This window comes from Bombina bombina, chromosome 2 (assembly GCF_027579735.1).
Source record: "Bombina bombina isolate aBomBom1 chromosome 2, aBomBom1.pri, whole genome shotgun sequence".
Taxonomy (NCBI): Eukaryota; Metazoa; Chordata; class Amphibia; order Anura; family Bombinatoridae; genus Bombina; species Bombina bombina.
In genome coordinates, this window is record NC_069500.1 from 1,192,294,428 (window position 1) to 1,192,320,583 (window position 26,156).

Genomic DNA, 26,156 nt, shown 5'->3' on the forward strand with positions numbered 1-26,156 from the left:
TATGAACCAGACACCAGCGGACCAGAAATCTTCCGTCACCACACGGTCAGGAATGAGGAAATGGAGAGCCAAAACATGACCACGTCCGGTCACCAGGTGACCGTACAATCCAGAAAAAGTGTGCTTGACCTTAAAGGCCGCATCACTTCCAAAGGCTGTTATGTTCCACAAGCCATGAGCCTAAGTAACACTACACATAAGCAGGTCGAATCACATAAGAAACATGATTTAAAAAAAAAACTGTGACCCTGAGTCATAGTTAGTCCCAAAAGGTGGTAGCCTCTCGGAAAAACATTTGCTTTACAATACAATCATGACGAAAGTAAAATGAAACAATATTATAAGAATCTACGCCGTGGAACAGGAACACGGCCCTTCAAGTGTGACAGATAGTAGCATCGCCTCTGCCATGGACTTGAGAGAAGAAAGCAGCCAGCAAAACTCATGAACGCTGATTGCTTGTGGAGCTTTTAATATGAGTTGGGATGGTTTCGCAGAAAGACTCTCGCTGCATCTCCGGACTCTGACATTCACCCATGCTCTCACTGAGAGACTTACAGGATTACTAAAACTCCAGTCCCAAGCCGAAGAGTACTACCCTCCATAAGAGACTATCGAAAACTTCTAACACTTCTCTGCCAACCTCCTGGGACGAAAGGCAAAGAATGACTGGGGGATAAGGGGAGTGGGAGGGGTATTTAAGCCTTTGGCTGGGGTGTCTTTGCCTCCTCCTGGGGGCCAGGTTCTGAATTCCCAAAAGTAATGAATGCAGCTGTGGACTCTTTCCATGTATGAAGAAATTATATACACATCCTACACAACTGGGAGCTAGCTGGTTATTGGTGGCTACACACATTTGTCTTTTGTCATTCGCTTACCAGATGCATTCATAGCAGTGTATTGCTGCTCTGGAGCTATTTTTAACTATTTGCAGGGGTTAAACACAAAGTTACATGTAGTCTTGTGCAAAGTTCTGTGAAAATCCAGATCTTAGTGTGTTTCACTTTCACAAGAATAAATCCGGCTGCGAAAAGGGCTGAAGGCACAAATGGCCACCTTCTTCCGTATTTGGCAACTAACAAAGCTGCTGAATGCACAGGCCCAGTTACATTTAAGTAATAGTGCTATAATAAAATACTATAACATATTAATTACAGCATTTTCTTTTTTGCACTTTTATATCTTTTAAAACACAAGACTAAACCTACAATAAATTTTAACATATTCACATTTAATTTAAAGAGATAGTCTACTTGAAAAGGTTTATTGTTTGAAAAGATAGATAATTCCTTTATTACCCCATTACCCATAACCAACACGGTTATATTAATACACTTTTTACCTCTGTGATTATGATTGTATCTAAGCCTCTGCAGACTGACACCTTATTTTAGATCTTTTGAAAGACTTGCATTTTAGCCAATTAGTGCTGACTCATAAATTACTCTATGAGAGTGAGCACAATGTTATCTATATGGCCCGCATGAATTAGCATTGTCTAGCCTAGCTAAGTTTAGCTTTCAACAAAGAATACCAAAAGAACAAAGCAAATTTGATGATAAAAGTAAATTTGAAAGTTGTTATAAATTGCACGCCATATCTGAATCATATAACTTTAATTTTGACTAGCCTGTCCCTTTAACTGTTGCCAACCTTTAATTCATTTTAAACTTTGATGTATATTTACCTGTAATATAGTAGGTAACTTCTTTGTTGACTTCCTCTGTATCATCATCAGTTGTACTTAAAATGGCAATAACTCCTCCGGGGGGATCATCTTCACTCACTGTGCCTTTGTATATCTCTGCAGTGAACCGTGGAGGATTGTCATTAACATCCATAACTGTAACTTCAATTATAGCGGAGGATGACAGAACTTGATCACCATGATCGTAGGCAATAACTGCAAGGCTATACTTGTTCTTTTTCTCATGGTCAAGTTCCTTAAGAGTTGTGACCCATCCAGTTTCCATGTCTACTGAGAAAAGATCTTTAATTTCTGGTGATCTCTGTGAGAATGCCAATGTATATGAAACATGACCATTCAGTCCAGAATCTAGATCAACTGCTTTCACCTTGATGACTTTAGTTCCACCAGGAAGATTTTCAACAATGAATGCTTCATATGGATTTGCCTCAAAAACTGGTTTATTGTCATTAACATCTTTTACTTGAACACTGACATCTACAGAGGAAATTACCTCATGCTCCCCTTGGATATTTTGAGCCAGCACAGAAAATTGGTACCATTTAGTCGTTTCATGGTCCAATGCTTTTTCAAGTTTCAATCGTCCATTTTGTTTGTCAATAGCAAATGTTTCTTCAACATTACTCTCAGGTGTATTTCCTTTCATGAGAGAATATATTACAGGCTGGTTACTTTCTGCTTTGAGGACATCCAGCTCTGTACCTATCGCTGTCTCTTCAGAAATACTAAGAGTATAATAAGGTTCAGAAAACTTTGGAAGAGGCACTTCAGGTGAGAGGATTCTAATAAAGACTGGCACTATGGACTCTTTTTGGGGCGATCCTCCATCTTGAGCTTTCACAAAAAAGGAATAGGATTGGTCTTCTAAACCAATTAGGCTTTCTTTTGTGGTAATGATGCCAGAATATTCACTGATTTCAAAATTTTCTTCAACACTTTCAGATTTTGCATCAATTGTATAGGTTATATCAGCATTTACTCCTTCATCAAAATCAGATGCCATAACTCTGACAATAGAAGATCCTCTGGGAGTATCAGATGAAATACTTACTTTATATTCTGTTGCACGAAATTGTGGTGAGTTATCATTATAATCTGTAAGTATCACATTAACAATACAGAAGCCAACTTTTCCACCAGAATCCTTTGCCATTAAACTTATAGGTATTAACTTATTAGATGGATTTTCACGATCAAGCCTTTCTCCAGTAAATAATTGTCCTCTTTCGTTAATATAAAAGTTATCCCTGGCAAACTCATTCAGGATATGGTAAGTGAGTTGTCCATAGGGTCCTTTATCGTCATCTATTGCTTTCACTTCAGTCACAAGGGTTTGCACAGGAGAGTTTTCCGACAGTTCAACTTCATATTCATTTTGTTTAAATACAGGGCTATGTAAGTTGGCACTTAATACAGCAATGTGAACCTGAGCAGAATTTCTGAAAACACCATCAGTAACTGACACATTGAGAATGTAGAATGGATGGAAAACATTCTTATGCAGATGTGATACAGTAATGATACCAGTTTTACTGTTCATAATAAAATTCAAACCATAATTCCCAGCAAGTATAGAATAGTCTAACTTTTCAGCGTCTGAACTATCTGCATCTGTGGCTTTTATACAAGTTACAAAGTGCCCTGGTTTAGAGAGCTCACTAATTTTGGCTTCATATATCTGCTGGGTAAATGTTGGTGGGTTATCATTAAGATCAGTTACATGGACACTAACAACAATGTCAGTGCTTAAGGAAGGTAAGCCATTGTCTACAGCTCGTACCAATATATTGTACAACTGTAAGTGTTCATAGTCCAAGGTTTTTGCAGTAACTATGAGCCCACTACTACTGTCTATATGAAAATACTGTGAAATATTATCATTATCTCCAACCAATTGATAAGAAATGGCATTATTCAATCCAGAATCTGCATCTATAGCATTTACTTGCAACACAGATGTTCCAATTGCTGATGCTTCTGACAAGGTGGCAACATATACTTTCTTTCTAAAAACAGGTGGATTATCATTTATATCTTCCAAAATTATGTCAACAAAAACTTCGGCATGGGCCCCAGTAAGAGAGTCTGTAGCTCGTACTCTTAGTTTGTAAGCTGGATGAGATTCAAAATCAAGAGGTGCAAAAACATTAATTACACCAGTGTTAAAATTTATATTAAATTGATTAAATGGATCACCATCGATAATACTGTAAATTACTCTAAGTCCTTCTGGGCTGTTGGCTTGCACATGTACAACTGGGCTATGGAGCTGGGCATTTTCAGCTATTTCTGCACTGTAGAAAGGTTTTTCAAATACTGGCATGGCTTTATTCATTACTGTAATTGGTACAATAGCTTCAGCAGAATATGATGGGTTTCCTCCATCTTTTGCCACTACAGTTATAAAATATTCTTTGTTAAGCGTATCTATATCAAACTGCTTTTTTAATGAGATCTCACCAAATGGTCCTATTTGAAAGTATTCAGAGTGCTCTTTAAGGTAATAGTGTATCTCTCCATTTTTACCAATATCTTTATCCACAGCAGTGACATGTCTAATAACATGACTCAATTCAGCATCTATTTGAACCATTGCATAGTATGGAAGATTCACAAAAACAGGAACATTATCATTTATATCCTCTACTGTTACTTTCACCAAAATGTGTGCAACTCTTGGTGGCTTTTGTTGATCAGTAACTTCTACCACCAATTCAAACAATTCTTCCTGTTCCCGATCAAATGGAATCCCAGTGGTGGAGAGGACCCCGGAGGTATGACCCATTTTAAATCTAGTATCTGGGTTAAGAATTTGAAAAAACAATGGTTCATTGATAAGGTTGCCAACAGGAGTTATGATGGTCAGCATCTTAACTTGGGTTGTGTTTTCTTGTACAACAGCAGAGTATGAATGCTGTGTAAATCTCAAAGAACTTTCTTTGCTTTCTTTCACATTAATTTTAACAGATGTATGGCTAGAAAATCTTCCATCGGAAGCCCTTATGGTTAGTTCATATCTGCTTCTTAAATGTGTTGTATTCTGCACAGTAATTGTTCCTGTTAGGGGATCTATTAATAATTTTTCTCCAATATTGCCATCTGTAATAGAATACATAAGTTCTGAAAAAGATCCAGAATCATCATCTGAAGCATTCACTGTGATAATTCTGACTCCTTTATATGTTGGTATTAAAACAGAGGCTTCATAAACATTTTTTGGAAATACCGGAGGACAGTCATTGATATCAATAACATATATTGTAACATTTGCAGCATGTTCAGCAAATAACCGTGGATATCCCATATCATGTGCTTGTACAGTAAAGTGGAATATGTTTGTTTGTTCATAATCTAAACTTACTAATGTACGTATGGCACCAGTGCTAGAATCAATTGCAAAATATTTGTGGATAGATGGTTCAACAATTTGATAAACAAGAAAAGCATTTGATTCCTGATCACCATCAGTAGCCCTAATTACTAATGGTATATTTTCATCAGTCAAAACAACACTGTTAGGTGATGCAGATTCACTTATGAGACCTTTGTAACCTGATTGCACAAAAACAGGAAAGTTATCATTTTCATCTCTAATATGAACTATGACAGTTGTATTTGTGGAATATCCAGCCATATTTGTTGCTTGCACAATAAGCATATATGAGGGTAGTGTTTCAAAATCAAGCTGTTTCTCTGTTATTATGGCACCAGAGTTCGGATTAACATCAAAGGCATTCCCGAAATTCCCATCTTTTATTTCATATACTACAGAGGATTGACTAAACGCTGAAACTATTGCAACAAAACTACCTATACGGGCAGTTTCACTAATTTCTGTAGTATACTGTTTAGTTGAAAATCTGGGTGCTGCATTGTCAGAAATTGTAACATGGATATGCACAGATGTGATCTGACTCATTGGAGGAATTCCACGATCTGAAGCTTTCACTACTAATTCATATTGACCATGATTATTTCGGTCAAGTTCTTTTGCAGTCTTTATGATTCCCAAAACTGGATCAATTGTAAAAGCATTTGCTGTGTTCCCTAGATAAAGAAAAAGAGGAGAGTAAGAATATTGCAAATGAATGACATTACACATTTAATTAGGAAAAAAAAACAATCTAAGTATCAAAACAATATAATAATATTTTGTCTGCAAACCCATAAGTACATCTTATATACTTTTTTATTACCCTTATAGGAAGCAATACAAATGTTCAATAGCTTGTATGTATGCAATTGTCTCTCTCAAAGGGGACATACTAAACTGCATATTGGGATGATTGGGATGATGGGATGATTGGCTGCAATGCTAAACACTATCACTAGATGTCATTATACTTTTTACACACATTCATGGTAATGACTCTGCTGTAACTCAAAATATGTTGTTCTTTTCTGCACTGCTTGATACTAAGTTGCAAACAGAAGGTGCAAATGTTTAACTATTCACTTGCTGACATATATACAGTTGTATAATGGAATCACATTAAATAATATAATAGAAAAATACTTTTGTAGGACTACATTACTAATTTAATATAGTACATGTATGTGCAAACCTGTTTTGATAGGAACCTGTGAATAGATGTTTTAAACATGGGGATTATGGGTTACACATGCCAAGGAAAATTTTAATTTCTGATAAGAATATGGTTATAACTATTTTTCTACATGGGGATTATGGGTGAAATAACATTTACACATGCCAAAAAAACACATTTGACCGGTTTCTGATAGGAATATGGTAATCATAATTTTTATACATGGGGATTATGGGTGAAATATAATGGTTACACTTGCAGAGGAACACATTTGACCTGTTTCTGATAGGAATATGGATATAATTATTTTTATACATAGGGATTATGGGTGAAATGTCATGGTTACATATGCAGAGGAACACATTTGACCTGTTTCTGATAGGAATATGGATATAATTATTTTTATACATAGGGATTATGGGTGAAATATCATGGTTACACATGCAAAAGAACACATTTGACCGGTTTCTGATAGGAATATGGTTATAATTATTTTTATACATGGGGATTATGGGTGAAATATTCTGGTTACACATGCAGAGGAACACATTTGACCTGATTCTGATAGGAATATGGTTCTAATTATTGTTATACATGGGGATTATGGGTGAAATATAATGGTTACACTTGCAGAGGAACACATTTGACCTGTTTCTGACAGGAATATGGTTATAATTATTTTTCTACATGGGGATTATGGGTGAAATATAATGGTTACACTTGCAGAGGAAAACATATGACCTGTTTCTGATAGGAATATGGATATAATTATTTTTTATACATGGGGATTATGGGTGAAATATCATGGTTACACTTGCAGAGGAACACATTTGACCTGTTTCTGATAGGAATATGGTTATAATTATTTTTCTACATGGGGATTATGGGTGAAATATCATGGTTACACATGGAGAGGAACATATTTGACCTGTTTCTGACAGGAATATGGTTCTAATTATTTTTATATATGGGGATTATGGGTGAAATATCATAGTTACACATGCAAAAGAACACATTTGACCGGTTTCTGATAGGAATATGGTTATAATTATTTTTATACATGGGGATTATGGGTGAAATATCATGGTTACAAATGTAGAGGAACACATTTGACCAGTTTCTGATAGGAATATGGTTCTAATTATTTTTATATATGGGGATTATGGGTAAAATATCATGGTTACACATGCAGAGAAACACATTTGACCTGTTTCTGATAGGAATATGGTTCTAATTATTGTTATACATGGGGATTATGGGTGAAATATAATGGTTACACATGCAGAGGAACACATTTGACCTGTTTCTGATAGGAATATGGTTATAATTATTTTTCTACATGGGGATTATGGGTGAAATATCATGGTTACACATACAGAGGAGCATATTTGACAAGTTTCTGATAGGAATATGGATATAATTATTTTTATACATGGGGATTATGGGTGAAATATCATGGTTACACTTGCAGAGGAAAACATTTGACCTGTTTCTGATAGGAATATGGATCTAATTATTTTTATACATAGGGATTATGGGTGAAATGTCATGGTTACATATGCAGAGGAACATATTTGACCTGTTTTTACATGGGGATTATGGGTGAAATATCATGGTTACACATGCAAAAGAACACATTTGACCGGTTTCTGATAGGAATATGGTTATAATTATTTTTATACATGGGGATTATGGGTGAAATATTATGGTTACACATGCAGAGAAACACATTTGACCTGTTTCTGATAGGAATATGGTTCTAATTATTTTTATATATGGGGATTATGGGTAAAATATCATGGTTACACATGCAGAGAAACACATTTGACCTGATTCTGATAGGAATATGGTTCTAATTATTGTTATACATGGGGATTATGGGTGAAATATCATGGTTACACATGCAAAAGAACACATTTGACCTGTTTCTGATAGGAATATGGTTATAATTATTGTTATACATGGGGATTATGGGTGAAATATAATGGTTACACATGCAGAGGAACACATTTGACCTGTTTCTGATAGGAATATGGTAATAATAATTTTTATACATGGGGATTATGGGTGAAATATCATGGTTACACTTGCAGAGGAACACATTTGACCTGTTTCTGATAGGAATATGGTTCTAATTATTGTTATACATGGGGATTATGGGTGAAATATAATGGTTACACATGCAGAGGAACACATTTGACCTGTTTCTGATAGGAATATGGTAATAATAATTTTTATACATGGGGATTATGGGTGAAATATCATGGTTACACTTGCAGAGGAACACATTTGACCTGTTTCTGAAAGGAATATGGTTCTAATTATTTTTATACATGGGGATTATGGGCGAAATATAATGGTTACACATGCAGAGAAACACATTTGACCTGTTTCTGATAGGAATATGGTTCTAATTATTGTTATACATGGGGATTATGGGCGAAATATAATGGTTACACATGCAGAGAAACACATTTGACCTGTTTCTGATAGGAATATGGTTCTAATTATTGTTATACATGGGGATTATGGGTGAAATATAATGGTTACACATGCAGAGGAACACATTTGATCTGTTTCTGATAGGAATATGGATATAATTATTTTTATACATGGGGATTATGGGTGAAATATCATGGTTACACTTGCAGAGGAAAACATTTGACCTGTTTCTGATAGGAATATGGATATAATTATTTTTATACATAGGGATTATGGGTGAAATGTCATGGTTACATATGCAGAGGAACATATTTGACCTGTTTCTACATGGGGATTATGGGTGAAATATCATGGTTACACATGCAAAAGAACACATTTGACCGGTTTCTGATAGGAATATGGTTATAATTATTTTTATACATGGGGATTATGGGTGAAATATTATGGTTACACATGCAGAGAAACACATTTGACCTGTTTCTGATAGGAATATGGTTCTAATTATTTTTATATATGGGGATTATGGGTAAAATATCATGGTTACACATGCAGAGAAACACATTTGACCTGATTCTGATAGGAATATGGTTCTAATTATTGTTATACATGGGGATTATGGGTGAAATATCATGGTTACACATGCAAAAGAACACATTTGACCTGTTTCTGATAGGAATATGGTTATAATTATTTTTCTACATGGGGATTATGGGTGAAATATCATGGTTACACATGGAGAGGAACATATTTGACCTGTTTCTGATAGGAATATGGTTCTAATTATTTTTATATATGGGGATTATGGGTGAAATATCATGGTTACACATGCAAAAGAACACATTTGAACGGTTTCTGATAGGAATATGGTTATAATTATTTTTATACATGGGGATTATGGGTGAAATATCATGGTTACACATGTAGAGGAACACATTTGACCAGTTTCTGATAGGCATATGGTTCTAATTATTTTTATATATGGGGATTATGGGTAAAATATCATGGTTACACATGCAGAGAAACACATTTGACCTGTTTCTGATAGGAATATGGTTCTAATTATTGTTATACATGGGGATTATGGGTGAAATATAATGGTTACACATGCAGAGGAACACATTTGACCTGTTTCTGATAGGAATATGGTTCTAATTATTTTTCTACATGGGGATTATGGGTAAAATATCATAGTTACACTTGCAGAGGAACATATTTGACCTGTTTCTGATAGGAATATAGTTATAATTATTTTTCTACATGGGGATTATGGGTGAAATATCATGGTTACACATACAGAGGAGCATATTTGACATGTTTCTGATAGGAATATGGATATAATTATTTTTATACATTTGGATTATGGGTAAAAGATCATGGTTACACATGCAGAGGAACACATTTGACCTGTTTCTGACAGGAATATGGTAATAATTATTTTTAAACATGGGGATTATTGGTGAAATATCATGGTTACACTTGCAGAGGAACACATTTGACCTGTTTCTGAAAGGAATATGGTTTTAATTATTTTTATACATGGGGATTATGGGCAAAATATAATGGTTACACTTGCAGAGGAACACATTTGACCTGTTTCTGATAGGAATATGGATATAATTATTTTTATACATGGGGATTATTGGTGAAATATCATGGTTACACTTGCAGAGGAAAACATTTGACCTGTTTCTGAAAGGAATATGGTTCTAATTATTTTTATACATGGGGATTATGGGCAAAATATAATGGTTACACTTGCAGAGGAACACATTTGACCTGTTTCTGATAGGAATATGGATATAATTATTTTTATACATGGGGATTATTGGTGAAATATCATGGTTACACTTGCAGAGGAAAACATTTGACCTGTTTCTGATAGGAATATGGATATAATTATTTTTATACATAGGGATTATGGGTGAAATTTCATGGTTACATATGCAGAGGAACACATTTGACCTGTTTCTGATAGGAATATGGTTATAATTATTTTTATACATGGGGATTATGGGTGAAATATCATGGTTACACATGCAGAAAAACACATTTGACCTGTTTCTGATAGGAATATGGTAATCATAATTTTTATACATGGGGATTATGGGTGAAATATCATGGTTACACATGCAGAAAAACACATTTGACCTGTTTCTGATAGGAATATGGATATAATTATTTTTATACATAGGGATTATGGGTGAAATGTCATGGTTACATATGCAGAGGAACATATTTGACCTGTTTCTACATGGGGATTATGGGTGAAATATCATGGTTACACATGCAAAAGAACACATTTGACCGGTTTCTGATAGGAATATGGTTATAATTATTTTTATACATGGGGATTATGGGTGAAATATTATGGTTACACATGCAGAGAAACACATTTGACCTGTTTCTGATAGGAATATGGTTCTAATTATTTTTATATATGGGGATTATGGGTAAAATATCATGGTTACACATGCAGAGAAACACATTTGACCTGATTCTGATAGGAATATGGTTCAAATTATTGTTATACATGGGGATTATGGGTGAAATATAATGGTTACACATGCAGAGGAACACATTTGACCTGTTTCTGACAGGAATATGGTTATAATTATTTTTCTACATAGGGATTATGGGTGAAATATAATGGTTACACTTGCAGAGGAACACATTTGACCTGTTTCTGATAGGAATATGGATATAATTATTTTTTATACATAGGGATTATGGGTGAAATTTCATGGTTACATATGCAGAGGAACACATTTGACCTGTTTCTGATAGGAATATAGTTATAATTATTTTTCTACATGGGGATTATGGGTGAAATATCATGGTTACACATGGAGAGGAACATATTTGACCTGTTTCTGACAGGAATATGGTTCTAATTATTTTTATATATGGGGATTATGGGTGAAATATCATAGTTACACATGCAAAAGAACACATTTGACCGGTTTCTGATAGGAATATGGTTATAATTATTTTTATACATGGGGATTATGGGTGAAATATCATGGTTACAAATGTAGAGGAACACATTTGACCAGTTTCTGATAGGAATATGGTTATAATTATTTTTATATATGGGGATTATGGGTAAAATATCATGGTTACACATGCAGAGAAACACATTTGACCTGTTTCTGATAGGAATATGGTTCTAATTATTGTTATACATGGGGATTATGGGTGAAATATAATGGTTACACATGCAGAGGAACACATTTGACCTGTTTCTGATAGGAATATGGTTATAATTATTTTTATACATGGGGATTATGGGTGAAATATCATGGTTACACATGTAGAGGAACACATTTGACCAGTTTCTGATAGGCATATGGTTCTAATTATTTTTATATATGGGGATTATGGGTAAAATATCATGGTTACACATGCAGAGAAACACATTTGACCTGTTTCTGATAGGAATATGGTTCTAATTATTGTTATACATGGGGATTATGGGTGAAATATAATGGTTACACATGCAGAGGAACACATTTGACCTGTTTCTGATAGGAATATGGTTCTAATTATTTTTCTACATGGGGATTATGGGTAAAATATCATAGTTACACTTGCAGAGGAACATATTTGACCTGTTTCTGATAGGAATATAGTTATAATTATTTTTCTACATGGGGATTATGGGTGAAATATCATGGTTACACATACAGAGGAGCATATTTGACATGTTTCTGATAGGAATATGGATATAATTATTTTTATACATTTGGATTATGGGTAAAAGATCATGGTTACACATGCAGAGGAACACATTTGACCTGTTTCTGACAGGAATATGGTTATAATTATTTTTCTACATGGGGATTATAGGTGAAATATCATGGTTACACATGCAGAGGAGCACATTTGACATGTTTCTGACAGGAATATGGTAATAATTATTTTTAAACATGGGGATTATTGGTGAAATATCATGGTTACACTTGCAGAGGAACACATTTGACCTGTTTCTGAAAGGAATATGATTTTAATTATTTTTATACATGGGGATTATGGGCGAAATATAATGGTTACACTTGCAGAGAAACACATTTGACCTGTTTCTGATAGGAATATGGATATAATTATTTTTATACATGGGGATTATTGGTGAAATATCATGGTTACACTTGCAGAGGAAAACATTTGACCTGTTTCTGAAAGGAATATGGTTCTAATTATTTTTATACATGGGGATTATGGGCAAAATATAATGGTTACACTTGCAGAGGAACACATTTGACCTGTTTCTGATAGGAATATGGATATAATTATTTTTATACATGGGGATTATTGGTGAAATATCATGGTTACACTTGCAGAGGAAAACATTTGACCTGTTTCTGATAGGAATATGGATATAATTATTTTTATACATAGGGATTATGGGTGAAATTTCATGGTTACATATGCAGAGGAACACATTTGGCCTGTTTCTGATAGGAATATGGTTATAATTATTTTTATACTTGGGGATTATGGGTGGAATATCATGTTTACACATGCCAAGGAACATATTTGACTTGTTTCTGATAGGAATATGGTTATATTTATTTTTATACATGGGGATTATGGCAGGAATGTCAAGGTTACACATGCAGAGGAACACATTTGACCTGTTGCTGATAGGAATATGGGTATAATTATTTTTTTTACATGAGGATTATGGGTGGAATATCATGGTTACACATGCCAAGGAACATATTTGACCTGTTTCTGATAGGAATATGGTTATATTTATTTTTATATATGGGGATTATGGGTGGAATGTCAAGGTTACACATGCAGAGGAACACATTTGACCTGTTGCTGATAGGAATATGGGTATAATTATTTTTCAACATGGGGATTATGGGTGGAATATCATGTTTACACATGCCAAGGAACATATTTGACCTGTTTCTGATATGAATATGGGTATAATTATTTTTTATACATGAGGATTATGGGTGGAATATCATGGTTACACATGCCAAGGAACATATTTGACCTGTTTCTGATAGGAATATGGTTATATTTATTTTTATACATGGGCATTATGGGTGGAATGTCAAGGTTAGACATGCAGAGGAACACATTTGACCTGTTGCTGATAGGAATATGGGTATAATTATTTTTCAACATGGGGATTATGGGTGGAATATCATGTTTACACATGCCAAGGAACATATTTGACCTGTTTCTGATATGAATATGGGTATAATTATTTTTTATACATGAGGATTATGGGTGGAATATCATGGTTACACTTGCCAAGGACCATATTTGACCTGTTTCTGATGGAAATATGAGTATAATTATTTTTCTACGTGAGAATTATATGTGGAATATCATGGTTACACATGGCAAGTATTATATTTGACATGTTACTGCTAAGAATATGTGTACAAATATTTGACATTTGACCTGTTGCTGATAGGAATATGGGTATAATTATTTTTATACATGGGAATTATGGGTGAAATATCATGCTTACACATGCAGAGGAACACATTTGACCTGTTTCTGATAGGACTATTTTTATAATTATTTTTTTACATGGGGATTATGGGTGAAATATCTTGGTTACACATGCAGAAGAAAACATTTGACCTGTTTCTGATAGGAATAGGGTTATAATTATTTTTATACATGGGGATTATGGGTGAAATATCATGGTTACACTTACAGAGGAACACATTTAACCTGTTTCTGATAGGAAAATGGTTCTAATTATTTTTATATATGGGGATTATGGGTGAAATATCATGGTTACACATGCAGAGGAACACATTTGACCTGTTTCTGATAGGAATATGGTTCTAATTATTTTTCTACATGGGGATTATGGGTCAAATATAATGGTTACACATGCAGAGGAACACATTTGACCTGTTTCTGATAGGAATATTGATATAATTATTTTTATACATGGGGATTATGGGTGAAATATGGTTACACATGCAGAGGAACACATTTGACCTGTTTCTGATAGGAATATGGTTCTAATTATTTTTATGCATGGGGATTATGGGTGAAATATCATGGTTACACATGCAGAGGAACACATTTGACCTGTTTCTGAGAGGAATATGGTTCTAATTATTTTTATACATGGGGATTATGGGTGAAATATAATGGTTACACTTGCAGATGAACACATTTGACCTGTTTCTGATAGCAATATGGATATAATTATTTTTATACATGGGGATTATGGCTGAAATATCATGGTTACACATGCAGAGGAACACATTTGACCTGTTTCTGATAGGAAAATGGTTCTAATTATTTTTATATATGGGGATTATGGGTGAAATATCATGGTTACACATGCAGAGGAACACATTTGACCTGTTTATGATAGGAATATGGTTATAATTATTTTTATACATGGGGATTATGGGTGAATATCATGGTTACACATGCAGAGGAACACATTTGACCTGTTTCTGATAGGAATATGGTTCTAATTATTTTTATATATGGGTATTATGGGTGAAATATCATGGTTACACATGCAGAGGAACACATTTGACCTGTTTCTGATAGGAATATGGTTCTAATTATTTTTCTACATGGGGATTATGGGTCAAATATAATGGTTACACATGCAGAGGAACACATTTGACCTGTTTCTGATAGGAATATTGATATAATTATTTTTATACATGGGGATTATGGGTGAAATATGGTTACACATGCAGAGGAACACATTTGACCTGTTTCTGATAGGAATATGGTTCTAATTATTTGTATGCATGGGGATTATGGGTGAAATATCATGGTTACACATGCAGAGGAACACATTTAACCTGTTTCTGATAGGAATATGGATAGAATTCTTTTTATACATGGGGATTATGGGTGAAATATCATGGTTACACATGCAGAGGGAGACATTTGACCTGTTTCTGATAGGAATATGGTTCTAATTATTTTTATATAGGGGGATTATGGGTGAAATATCATGGTTACACATGCAGAGGAACACATTTGACCTGTTTCTGATAGGAATTTGGTTATAATTATTGTTATACATGAGGATTATGGGTTAAATATCATGGTTACACATGCAGAGGAACACATTTGACCTGTTTCTGATAGGAATATGGTTCTAATTATTTTTATATATGGGGATTATGGGTGAAATATCATGGTTACACATGCAGAGGAACACATTTGACCTGTTTCTGATAAAAATATGGTTATAATTATTTTTATACATGGGTATTATGGGTTAAATATCATGGTTACACATGCAGAGGAACACATTTGACCTGTTTCTGATAGGAATATGGTTCTAAATATTTTTATACATGGGGATTATGGGTGAAATAGCAAGGTTACACTTGCAGAGGAACACATTTGACCTGTTTCTGATAGGAATATGGTTCTAATTATTTTTATACATGGGGATTATGGGTGAAATATCAAGGTTACACTTGCAGATGAACACATTTGACCTGTTTCTGATAGGAATATGGTTCAAAATTTTTATACATGGGGATTATTGGTGAAATATCATGGTTACAAATGCAGAGAAACACATTTGACCTGTTTCTGATAGGAATATGGTTCTAATTATTTTTATACATGGGGTTATGGGTGGAATATCATGGTTACACATGCCAAAGAACATATTTGACCTGTCTCTGATAGGAATATGGGTATAATTATTTTTCTACATGGGGATTATGGGTGGAATATCATGGTTACACATGCCAAGGATTATATTTAACCTGTTTTTGATAGGAGTATGGGTATAAATATTTTTATATAAGGGGATTATGGGCGGAATGTCATGGTTACACATGCCAAGGAACATATTTGACTTGTTACTGCTAAGAATATGGGTATAATTATTTTTATATATGGGGATTATGGGTGGAATATCATGGTTACACTTTCCAAGGAACATATTTGACCGGTTTCTGATAGGAATATGGGTATTCTTATTTTTCTATGTGGGGATTATGGGTAAAATATCATGGTTACACATGCCAAGGAACATATGTGACCTGTGTCTGATAGGAATATTGGTATAAATGTTTTTATATAAAGGGATTATGTGCGGAATATCATGGTTACAAATGCCAAGGAACATATTTGACCTTTTACTGATAGGAATCATGGGTATAAATATTGTTTACATTGGGATTGTTGGTGTAATATCATGGTTACACATGCCAAGGAACATTTTTCACTTGTTGCTGCTAAGAATATGGGTATACATATTTTTATATATGGGGATTATGGGTGGAATATTATAGTTACACATGCCAAGGAATATATTTGACTGGTTTGTGATAGGAATAGGGGTATAATTATTTTTCTGCGTGGGGATTATGGGTGGAATATCATTGTTACACATACCAAGGAACATATATGACTTGTTTTTGATACGAATATGGTTGCAATTATTATTCCTCTACATTGTTTCCATTCTGTTAGTAATGGAGTACATGTATCCTTTGTAAAATTTGCAGATTCCTTATCACTTTTAAACTATGATGTTTCACTCTTTCCAACTAACAGTGACCTAACTTTATATGGACGAGGTTTGCACTGGTTTTTGGCTGTAGCAGACCTAAAATCTAAAACAGTGACAATAATGGACTCGCTAAGCAATGATTATAACACATAATGTGCTATTGTCCAAAAAATGCTCTATTGCATTCACACTCTCTGTCCCTCAGTTGAGTTTCTTGAAGCAGACTGGACCTAGATTGCCCGAAACAAAGTAATACTTATGACTGGAGTGCATGTCCTCCTAAATTCGTACATTATATGTAGTGGTCTCAAATATGTGAGGAATTTTGACAGCAATAAAGTTAGACAGTGGATGCACAGCAAGATTCTGCAAAGTTGATTACTCATACCTGACCACTAAACAAACCACAAAGCACACATTTATAGCAGGAAAAATTGAGAAATACAGCCCACCAATGGTCAAAATAGCAGAACAGGACAAACAGGAGGACGAGTTCTTTCCCCTCCCGTTACTGCAAATCAGAAGACTGGACATTTTGTTCATCTTGTTACTGCTTTGGTGATGCTGACCATGATGAAAAACAGATCCTATGGGTCTGCAGCCGTCTAAAGACCACTGCTCCATAACCTGTCCGCCTGTTCTGAGGCGGCAGATAGAAATCAACCCAATTGAATACGATTGGGTTGATTGACACCCCCTGCTTGCAAATCTGCAGGGGGCGGTATTGTACCAGCAGTTCAGAAGACCTGCTGGTGCAATGATAAATGCTGTCTGCATTTATCTATGTGCGGCGGACATGGTTCGCTATAGCGGATCATGTCCGTCCGCACAATGATAAATTGACCACTAAGTGTTGTGTGTCGAAACTGGTATCACCAGAAGTGTGGAGGGCAGAAGGGTAGACCAACAAAATATTTAATTTGTTTACAGTGCAAAAGAAAATAGCACCACATTTTAGTATTACTATTTAGTAGAATGTTAAATTGTCCTTTTAAAAATGTTTGGTACATAGCTATTCAAAACAATAAACATGTAAATAAAAAAGTACAAAATAGTTCTGATAAACTGCTCTTAATGTGAATTTAAATTGCCTGGGATAAACTGGATGTTTATTGACATTGAATTCCATTAATGGAGACACAAAGTAAAACACTCTTCCTGTCCAGTTATTTAATAATAGTTTACATGTGTAAATTACCCCTCATGATCTCCCAAGGAAATAACCAGATATTTTTTCTTTTGTTAAGTTTAGCATGAAAATGAATGAAAATTCTCAATTCCAGCCTAAGGGGCCGATTTATCATGCAGTGTATGCTGCAGTTTCTGCACGAGCCTTCAGGCTCGCTGGAAACAAGAGTTAAGGAGCAGTGGTCCTAAGACCCTGCTCGTTAACTCGTCCGCCACCTCTGAGGTGGTGGACAGCAATCATCCTGATCTGATCAGGATGATTGACACCCCCTGCTAGCGGCCGATTGGCCGTGAATGTGCAGGGGGCAGCATTTATCGATATGGGACGGACATTCATAAATCGGCCCCTAAATATATGAAGCTATCCGCTTGTCTTGTAAGGAAGTCTAACCTACTGTTTCACATCAATACACATGAGAATATGAAAATGCACTTGTTCAGTAAGAATGGACTGTTTTCTGTAAGACATTTATTGTGTTTGTTGTTATTATGGCCTTGGTATAGACATAATCTATATTGATGTTTGAGATACATGCTCCATCTAAAAATAGTTAGGTTAAAAACATTTTTAAACATAAGTAGGGTATCTGCAAATTGAGACCCTATATAAACTAGATGGCTGGTTGAGTTTGTGAACTAAAAATATTTCTAGTGTTGAATTTGTAGAAACGTTTACTTGTAGCCTGCACTTCTTGTAACCAGAAGTATCAGAAATAGGTCAAATATGTTCCTTGGCACGTGTAATCATAATATTTCACCCATAATCCCCGCATAAAAAAATTATTATACCCATATTCCTATAAGAAACATGTCAAATGTGTTCTTTGGCATGAGTAATCATGATATTGCACCCATAATCCCCATGTAGGAAATATATTTACATGTCAAATATGTTACTTAGTATGTGTAAACATGGTATTCCACCCATAATCCCCATGTAGAAAAATAGAACCATATTCTTATTATAAACAGGTCAAATATGTTCATCAGCATGTGTAACCATGATATACCACCCATAATCACCATATTCAAAGTATGTATACCCATTTTCTTACCAGAAACAGCTCAAATATGTTCCTTGGCATGTGTAACCATGATATTTAACCCATTATCTGTTATGTTTGTGCAATATTTCCTATCAGACCAATCCTGGCCAGTAGTCTTCTTATCCGCGCATCAAGTGGTGGAAACATAAGGAAAAATCCCAGAACTTAAGTTAACAGATTGAAAGAATGTGGTAGTACAGGAACAGCAAACACAATGAACAGCAAGGTTTAATGAGGAGAAGGTCAAAGAGCTGAGTAGGGCTCAGAAGTAAGCAAGTAGTTCTATGCCCCTGAGAAACACAAGAAATAAAGCAAAAGGAATGCTCACCAGACAGTGCAGGGTTCCTTAAGAGTAGGCAGTTCAATCTTTCTGAGTTTTCAAAAGGGTTAAGCAAATTATGGGTCACAAGGCAGTGCAGGGTTCAGTAACAGGCAGGCTGTCAAATCTTTCTGAGTATCAAAAGGGTTAAGCAAAGGAATGGTCACAAGGCACAGGGTTCTGTAACAAGCAGGCAGTCCACTATAGAACACTAGCAAGTTGCTACAATAGCACCCAGGAGTACACGGGTAAACCTATTCTTGGGCAGAGATTACATGAAAAGGAGTTACTTGTAAGGCTTGTGGGATACTCCTCTATCAGACCGAACTCAGCCAGTAGTCTTGTTATCCTGGCGTCGAGCCGGAAAGATAGGGAATATCCCAGAGCAGAGAGTATCAGGCAAATGAGGAGAGCGGCACTCACCACAGGCTGGACAGCACAAGGCAAATAAGGCAGACAGGATATGGCAACAGAAAATCAGGCCAGCAATTCAGGTATTAACCAGGTAGCATAGTGAGACAGGCAGGGTTCAGCAACAAGAAGACAGTCCAGCAATGTAGAGGTTAACCAGGTAGTGTAGTGAGACGGACAGGGATCAGCAACAAGAAGTCTGTCCAGCAAATTAGGGGGTAACCAAGAAGCATAGTGAAACAGGCAGGGTTCAGCAACAAGTATCAGTCCAGCAGATTAGGGGTTAACCAGGTAGAGGAGTAAGACAGGCAAGGTTTCAGCAACAAAGTATCAGTCCAGCAGTTTAGTGGTTAACCAAGTAGCGTAGTAAGACAGGCAAGGTTTCAGCAACAAAGTATAAGTCCAGCAGTTTAAGGGTTAACCAAGTAGCGTAGTAAGACAGGAGAGTTTCAGCAACAAAGTATCAGTCCAGCAGTTTAGGGGTTAACCAAATCATGTAGTAAGACAGGCAAGGTTTCAGCAACAAAGTATCAGTCCAGCAGATGATCTGTCACTCCCAGGAGCACACGAAGTAGCACCTATACTTGGGCAGTGACAGATCGCTTGCTGCCCGCTAAAGTACCTGGTGGATTGGTGCCAAGAGACCGGCCGGCATCAGGAGCGTGCGGCGATGACGTTAGCACTGCACGCATCCTGAGCCGACACAGCCCTAGGCAACGAGCATGGGGAAGACGCCGCGTCCCTAGCAACGGCACGGCGTGACATTACTTACATAGGCGCCGGTTCCCGCCAAGGACACACAGGTGATGTTCAGAGCAGCATTAGCAGTACTCGTGGCACGCGACAAAAACCCAGTGGGGCAACATTATCCCCATGTAGAGAAATAATTATAACCATATTCTTACCAGAAACAGGTTAAATATGTTCATTGACATGTGTAACCATGATATTCCACCCATAATCCCTACATAGAAAAATAATTATACCCATATTCTTAGCAGTAACAAGTCAAATATGTTCCTTGCCATGTGTAACCATGATATTCTGCCCATAATCCCCTTATATAAAAACATTTATACCCATATTCCTATCAGAAACAAGTCAAATATGTTCCTTGGCATGTGTAACCATGATATTCCACCCATAATCCACAAGTAGAAAAATAATTATAACTATATTCCTATCAGAAACAGGTCAAATGTGTTCCTTGGCATGTGTAACTCCACCCATAATCCCCATATATAAAAATATGTAAACCGATATTCCTAGCAGTAACAAGTCTAATATGTTGGCATGTGTAACCATGATATTCCGCCCATAATCCCCTTATATAAAAATATTTATACCCATATTCCTATCAGAAACAGGTCAAATATGTTCCTTGGCATGTGTAACCATGATATTCCACCCATAATCCCCACGTAGAAAAATAATTATACCCATATTCCTATCAGAAACAGGATAAATATATTCCTTGACATGTGTAACCATGAAATTCTACCTATAATCCCCATATATAAAAATATGTATACCCATATTCCTAGCAGTAACAAGTCAAATATGTTCCTTGGCATGGGTAACTATGATATTCCGCCCATAATCCCATTATATAAAAATATTTACACCCATATTCCTATCAGAAACAAGTCAAATATGTTCCTTGGCATGCGTAACCATGATATTATGCCCATAATCCCCTTTTATAAAAATATTTATACCCATATTCCTATCAGAAACAATTCAAATATGTTTCTTGGCATGTGTAAACATGATATTCCACCCATAATCCCCAAGTAGAAAAATAATTAGAACCATATTCCTATCAGAAACAGGTCAAATGTGTTCCTCTGCAAGTGTAACCATGATATTTTACCCATAATCCCCATGTATAAAAATAATTATAAGCATATTTTTATCAGAAACAGGTCAAATGTGTTCCTCTGCATTTGTAACCATGATATGTCACCCATAATCCCCATGTATAAAAATAATTATAACCATATTCCTATCAGAAACAGGTCAAATGTGTTCCTCTGCATATGTAACCATGAAATTTCACCCATAATCCCTATGTATAAAAATAATTATATCCATATTCCTATCAGAAAAAGGTCAAATGTGTTCCTCTGCATGTGTAACCATGATATTTCACCCATAATCCCCATGTATAAAAATGGTTATAACCATATTGCTATCAGAAACAGGTCAAACGTGTTCCTTTGCATGTGTAACCATGATATTTCACCTATAATCCCCATGTATAAAAATAATTATAACCATATTCCTGTCAGAAACAGGTCAAATGTGTTCCTCTGCAAGTGTAACCATGATATTTTACCCATAATCCCCATGTATAAAAATAATTATAACCATATTCCTATCAGAAACAGGTCAGATGTGTTCCTCTGCAAGTGTAACCATGATATTTCACCCATAATCCCTATGTATAAAAATAATTATATCCATATTCCTATCAGAAACAGGTCAAATGTGTTCCTCTGCATGTGTAAGCATATTTCACCCATAATCCCCATATATAAAAATAATTAGAACCATATTCCTATCAGAAACAGGATAAATATATTCCTTGACATGTGTAACCATGAAATTCTACCTATAATCCCCATATATAAAAATATGTATACCCATATTCCTAGCAGTAACAAGTCAAATATGTTCCTTGGCATGGGTAACTATGATATTCCGCCCATAATCCCATTATATAAAAATATTTACACCCATATTCCTATCAGAAACAAGTCAAATATGTTCCTTGGCATGCGTAACCATGATATTATGCCCATAATCCCCTTTTATAAAAATATTTATACCCATATTCCTATCAGAAACAATTCAAATATGTTTCTTGGCATGTGTAAACATGATATTCCACCCATAATCCCCAAGTAGAAAAATAATTAGAACCATATTCCTATCAGAAACAGGTCAAATGTGTTCCTCTGCAAGTGTAACCATGATATTTTACCCATAATCCCCATGTATAAAAATAATTATAAGCATATTTTTATCAGAAACAGGTCAAATGTGTTCCTCTGCATTTGTAACCATGATATGTCACCCATAATCCCCATGTATAAAAATAATTATAACCATATTCCTATCAGAAACAGGTCAAATGTGTTCCTCTGCATATGTAACCATGAAATTTCACCCATAATCCATATGTATAAAAATAATTATATCCATATTCCTATCAGAAAAAGGTCAAATGTGTTCCTCTGCATGTGTAACCATGATATTTCACCCATAATCCCCATGTATAAAAATGGTTATAACCATATTGCTATCAGAAACAGGTCAAACGTGTTCCTTTGCATGTGTAACCATGATATTTCACCTATAATCCACATGTATAAAAATAATTATAACCATATTCCTGTCAGAAACAGATCAAATGTGTTCCTCTGCAAGTGTAACCATGATATTTTACCCATAATCCCCATGTATAAAAATAATTATAACCATATTCCTATCAGAAACAGGTCAGATGTGTTCCTCTGCAAGTGTAACCATGATATTTCACCCATAATCCCTATGTATAAAAATAATTATATCCATATTCCTATCAGAAACAGGTCAAATGTGTTCCTCTGCATGTGTAAGCATATTTCACCCATAATCCCCATATATAAAAATAATTAGAACCATATTCCTATCAGAAACAGGTCAGATGTGTTCCAATGCAAGTGTAACCATGATATTTCACCCATAATCCCTATGTATAAAAATAATTATATCCATATTCCTATCAGAAACAGGTCAAATGTGTTCCTCTGCAAGTGTAACCATGATATTTCACCCATAATCCCCATGTATAAAAATAATTATATCCATATTCCTGTCAGAAACAGGTCAAATGTGTTCCTCTGCAAGTGTAACCATTATATTTCGCCCATAATCCCCATGTATAAAAATAATTAGAACCATATTCCTTTCAGAAACAGGTCAAATGTGTTCCTCTGCAAGTGTAACCATGATATTTCACCAACAATCCCAATGTATAAAAATAATTATTACCATATTCCTGTCAGAAACATGTCAAATGTGCTCCTCTGCATGTGTAACCATGATATTTCACCTATAATCCCCATGTAGAAAAAAAATTATAACCATATTCCTATCAGAAACAGGTGAAATGTGTTCCTCTGCATGTGTAACCATGATATTTCACCCATAATCCAAATGTATAAAAATAATTATATCCATATTCCTATCAGAAAAATGTCAAATATGCTCCTCTGCATGTGTAACCATGATATTTCACCCATAATCCCCATGTAGAAAAAACATAATTTATGCTTACCTGATAAATTCCTTTCTTCTGTTGTGTGATCAGTCCACGGGTCATCATTACTTCTGGGATATAACTCCTCCCCAACAGGAAATGCAAGAGGATTCACCCAGCAGAGCTGCATATAGCTCCTCCCCTCTACGTCACTTCCAGTCATTCGACCAAGAATCAACGAGAAAGGAGAAACCAAGGGTGAAGTGGTGACTGGAGTATAATTTAAAAGATATTTACCTGCCTTAAAACAGGGCGGGCCGTGGACTGATCACACAACAGAAGAAAGGAATTTATCAGGTAAGCATAAATTATGTTTTCTTCTGTTATGTGTGATCAGTCCACGGGTCATCATTACTTCTGGGATACCAATACCAAAGCAAAAGTACACGGATGACGGGAGGGATAGGCAGGCTCATTATACAGAAGGAACCACTGCCTGAAGAACCTTTCTCCCAAAAATAGCCTCCGAAGAAGCAAAAGTGTCAAATTTGTAAAATTTGGAAAAAGTATGAAGCGAAGACCAAGTTGCAGCCTTGCAAATCTGTTCAACAGAGGCCTCATTCTTAAAGGCCCAAGTGGAAGCCACAGCTCTAGTGGAATGAGCTGTAATTCTTTCAGGAGGCTGCTGTCCAGCAGTCTCATAGGCTAAACGTATTATGCTACGAAGCCAAAAAGAGAGAGAGGTAGCAGAAGCTTTTTGACCTCTCCTCTGTCCAGAATAAACGACAAACAGGGAAGAAGTTTGGCGAAAATCTTTAGTTGCCTGCAAGTAGAACTTGAGGGCACGAACTACATCCAGATTGTGTAGAAGACGTTCCTTCTTTGAAGAAGGATTTGGACACAAGGATGGAACAACAATCTCTTGATTGATATTCCTGTTAGTGACTACCTTAGGTAAGAACCCAGGTTTAGTACGCAGAACTACCTTGTCTGAGTGAAAAATCAGATAAGGAGAATCACAATGTAAGGCTGATAACTCAGAGACTCTTCGAGCCGAGGAAATAGCCATTAAAAACAGAACTTTCCAAGATAACAATTTTATATCAATGGAATGAAGGGGTTCAAACGGAACACCCTGTAAAACGTTAAGAACTAAGTTTAAACTCCATGGCGGAGCAACAGCTTTAAACACAGGCTTGATCCTAGCTAAAGCCTGACAAAAGGCCTGGACGTCTGGATTTTCTGACAGACGCCTGTGTAACAAGATGGACAGAGCTGAGATCTGTCCCTTTAATGAGCTAGCCGATAAACCCTTTTCTAAACCTTCTTGTAGAAAGGACAATATCCTAGGAATCCTAACCTTACTCCAGGAGTAACCTTTGGATTCGCACCAGTATAGGTATTTACGCCATATCTTATGGTAAATCCTTCTGGTAACAGGCTTCCTAGCCTGTATCAGGGTATCAATAACCGACTCAGAAAAACCACGTTTTGATAAGATCAAGCGTTCAATTTCCAAGCAGTCAGCTTCAGAGAAGTTAGATTTTGATGTTTGAATGGACCCTGTATCAGAAGGTCCTGTCTTAGAGGTAGAGACCAAGGCGGACAGGATGACATGTCCACTAGATCTGCATACCAAGTCCTGCGTGGCCATGCAGGCGCTATTAGAATCACTGATGCTCTCTCCTGTTTGATTTTGGCAATCAATCGAGGAAGCAGCGGGAAGGGTGGAAACACATAAGCCATCCCGAAGTTCCAAGG

The 26,156-nt window shown here is 35.7% G+C and overlaps 1 protein-coding gene across 4 annotated transcripts in view; it reads right to left on the reverse strand.

Moving 5' to 3' along the window:
• The window catches only part of FAT1 (FAT atypical cadherin 1), a 369,065-nt gene that overhangs the window by 78,460 nt on the left and 264,449 nt on the right, over window positions 1-26,156 (reverse strand). For all 4 annotated transcript variants that reach the window (XM_053703897.1, XM_053703899.1, XM_053703898.1 and 1 more), the window contains exon 10: window positions 1,688-5,755. In XM_053703897.1, coding sequence (XP_053559872.1) covers window positions 1,688-5,755 — 4,068 coding nt within the window. The remainder of the gene's footprint in view (window positions 1-1,687; window positions 5,756-26,156) is intronic.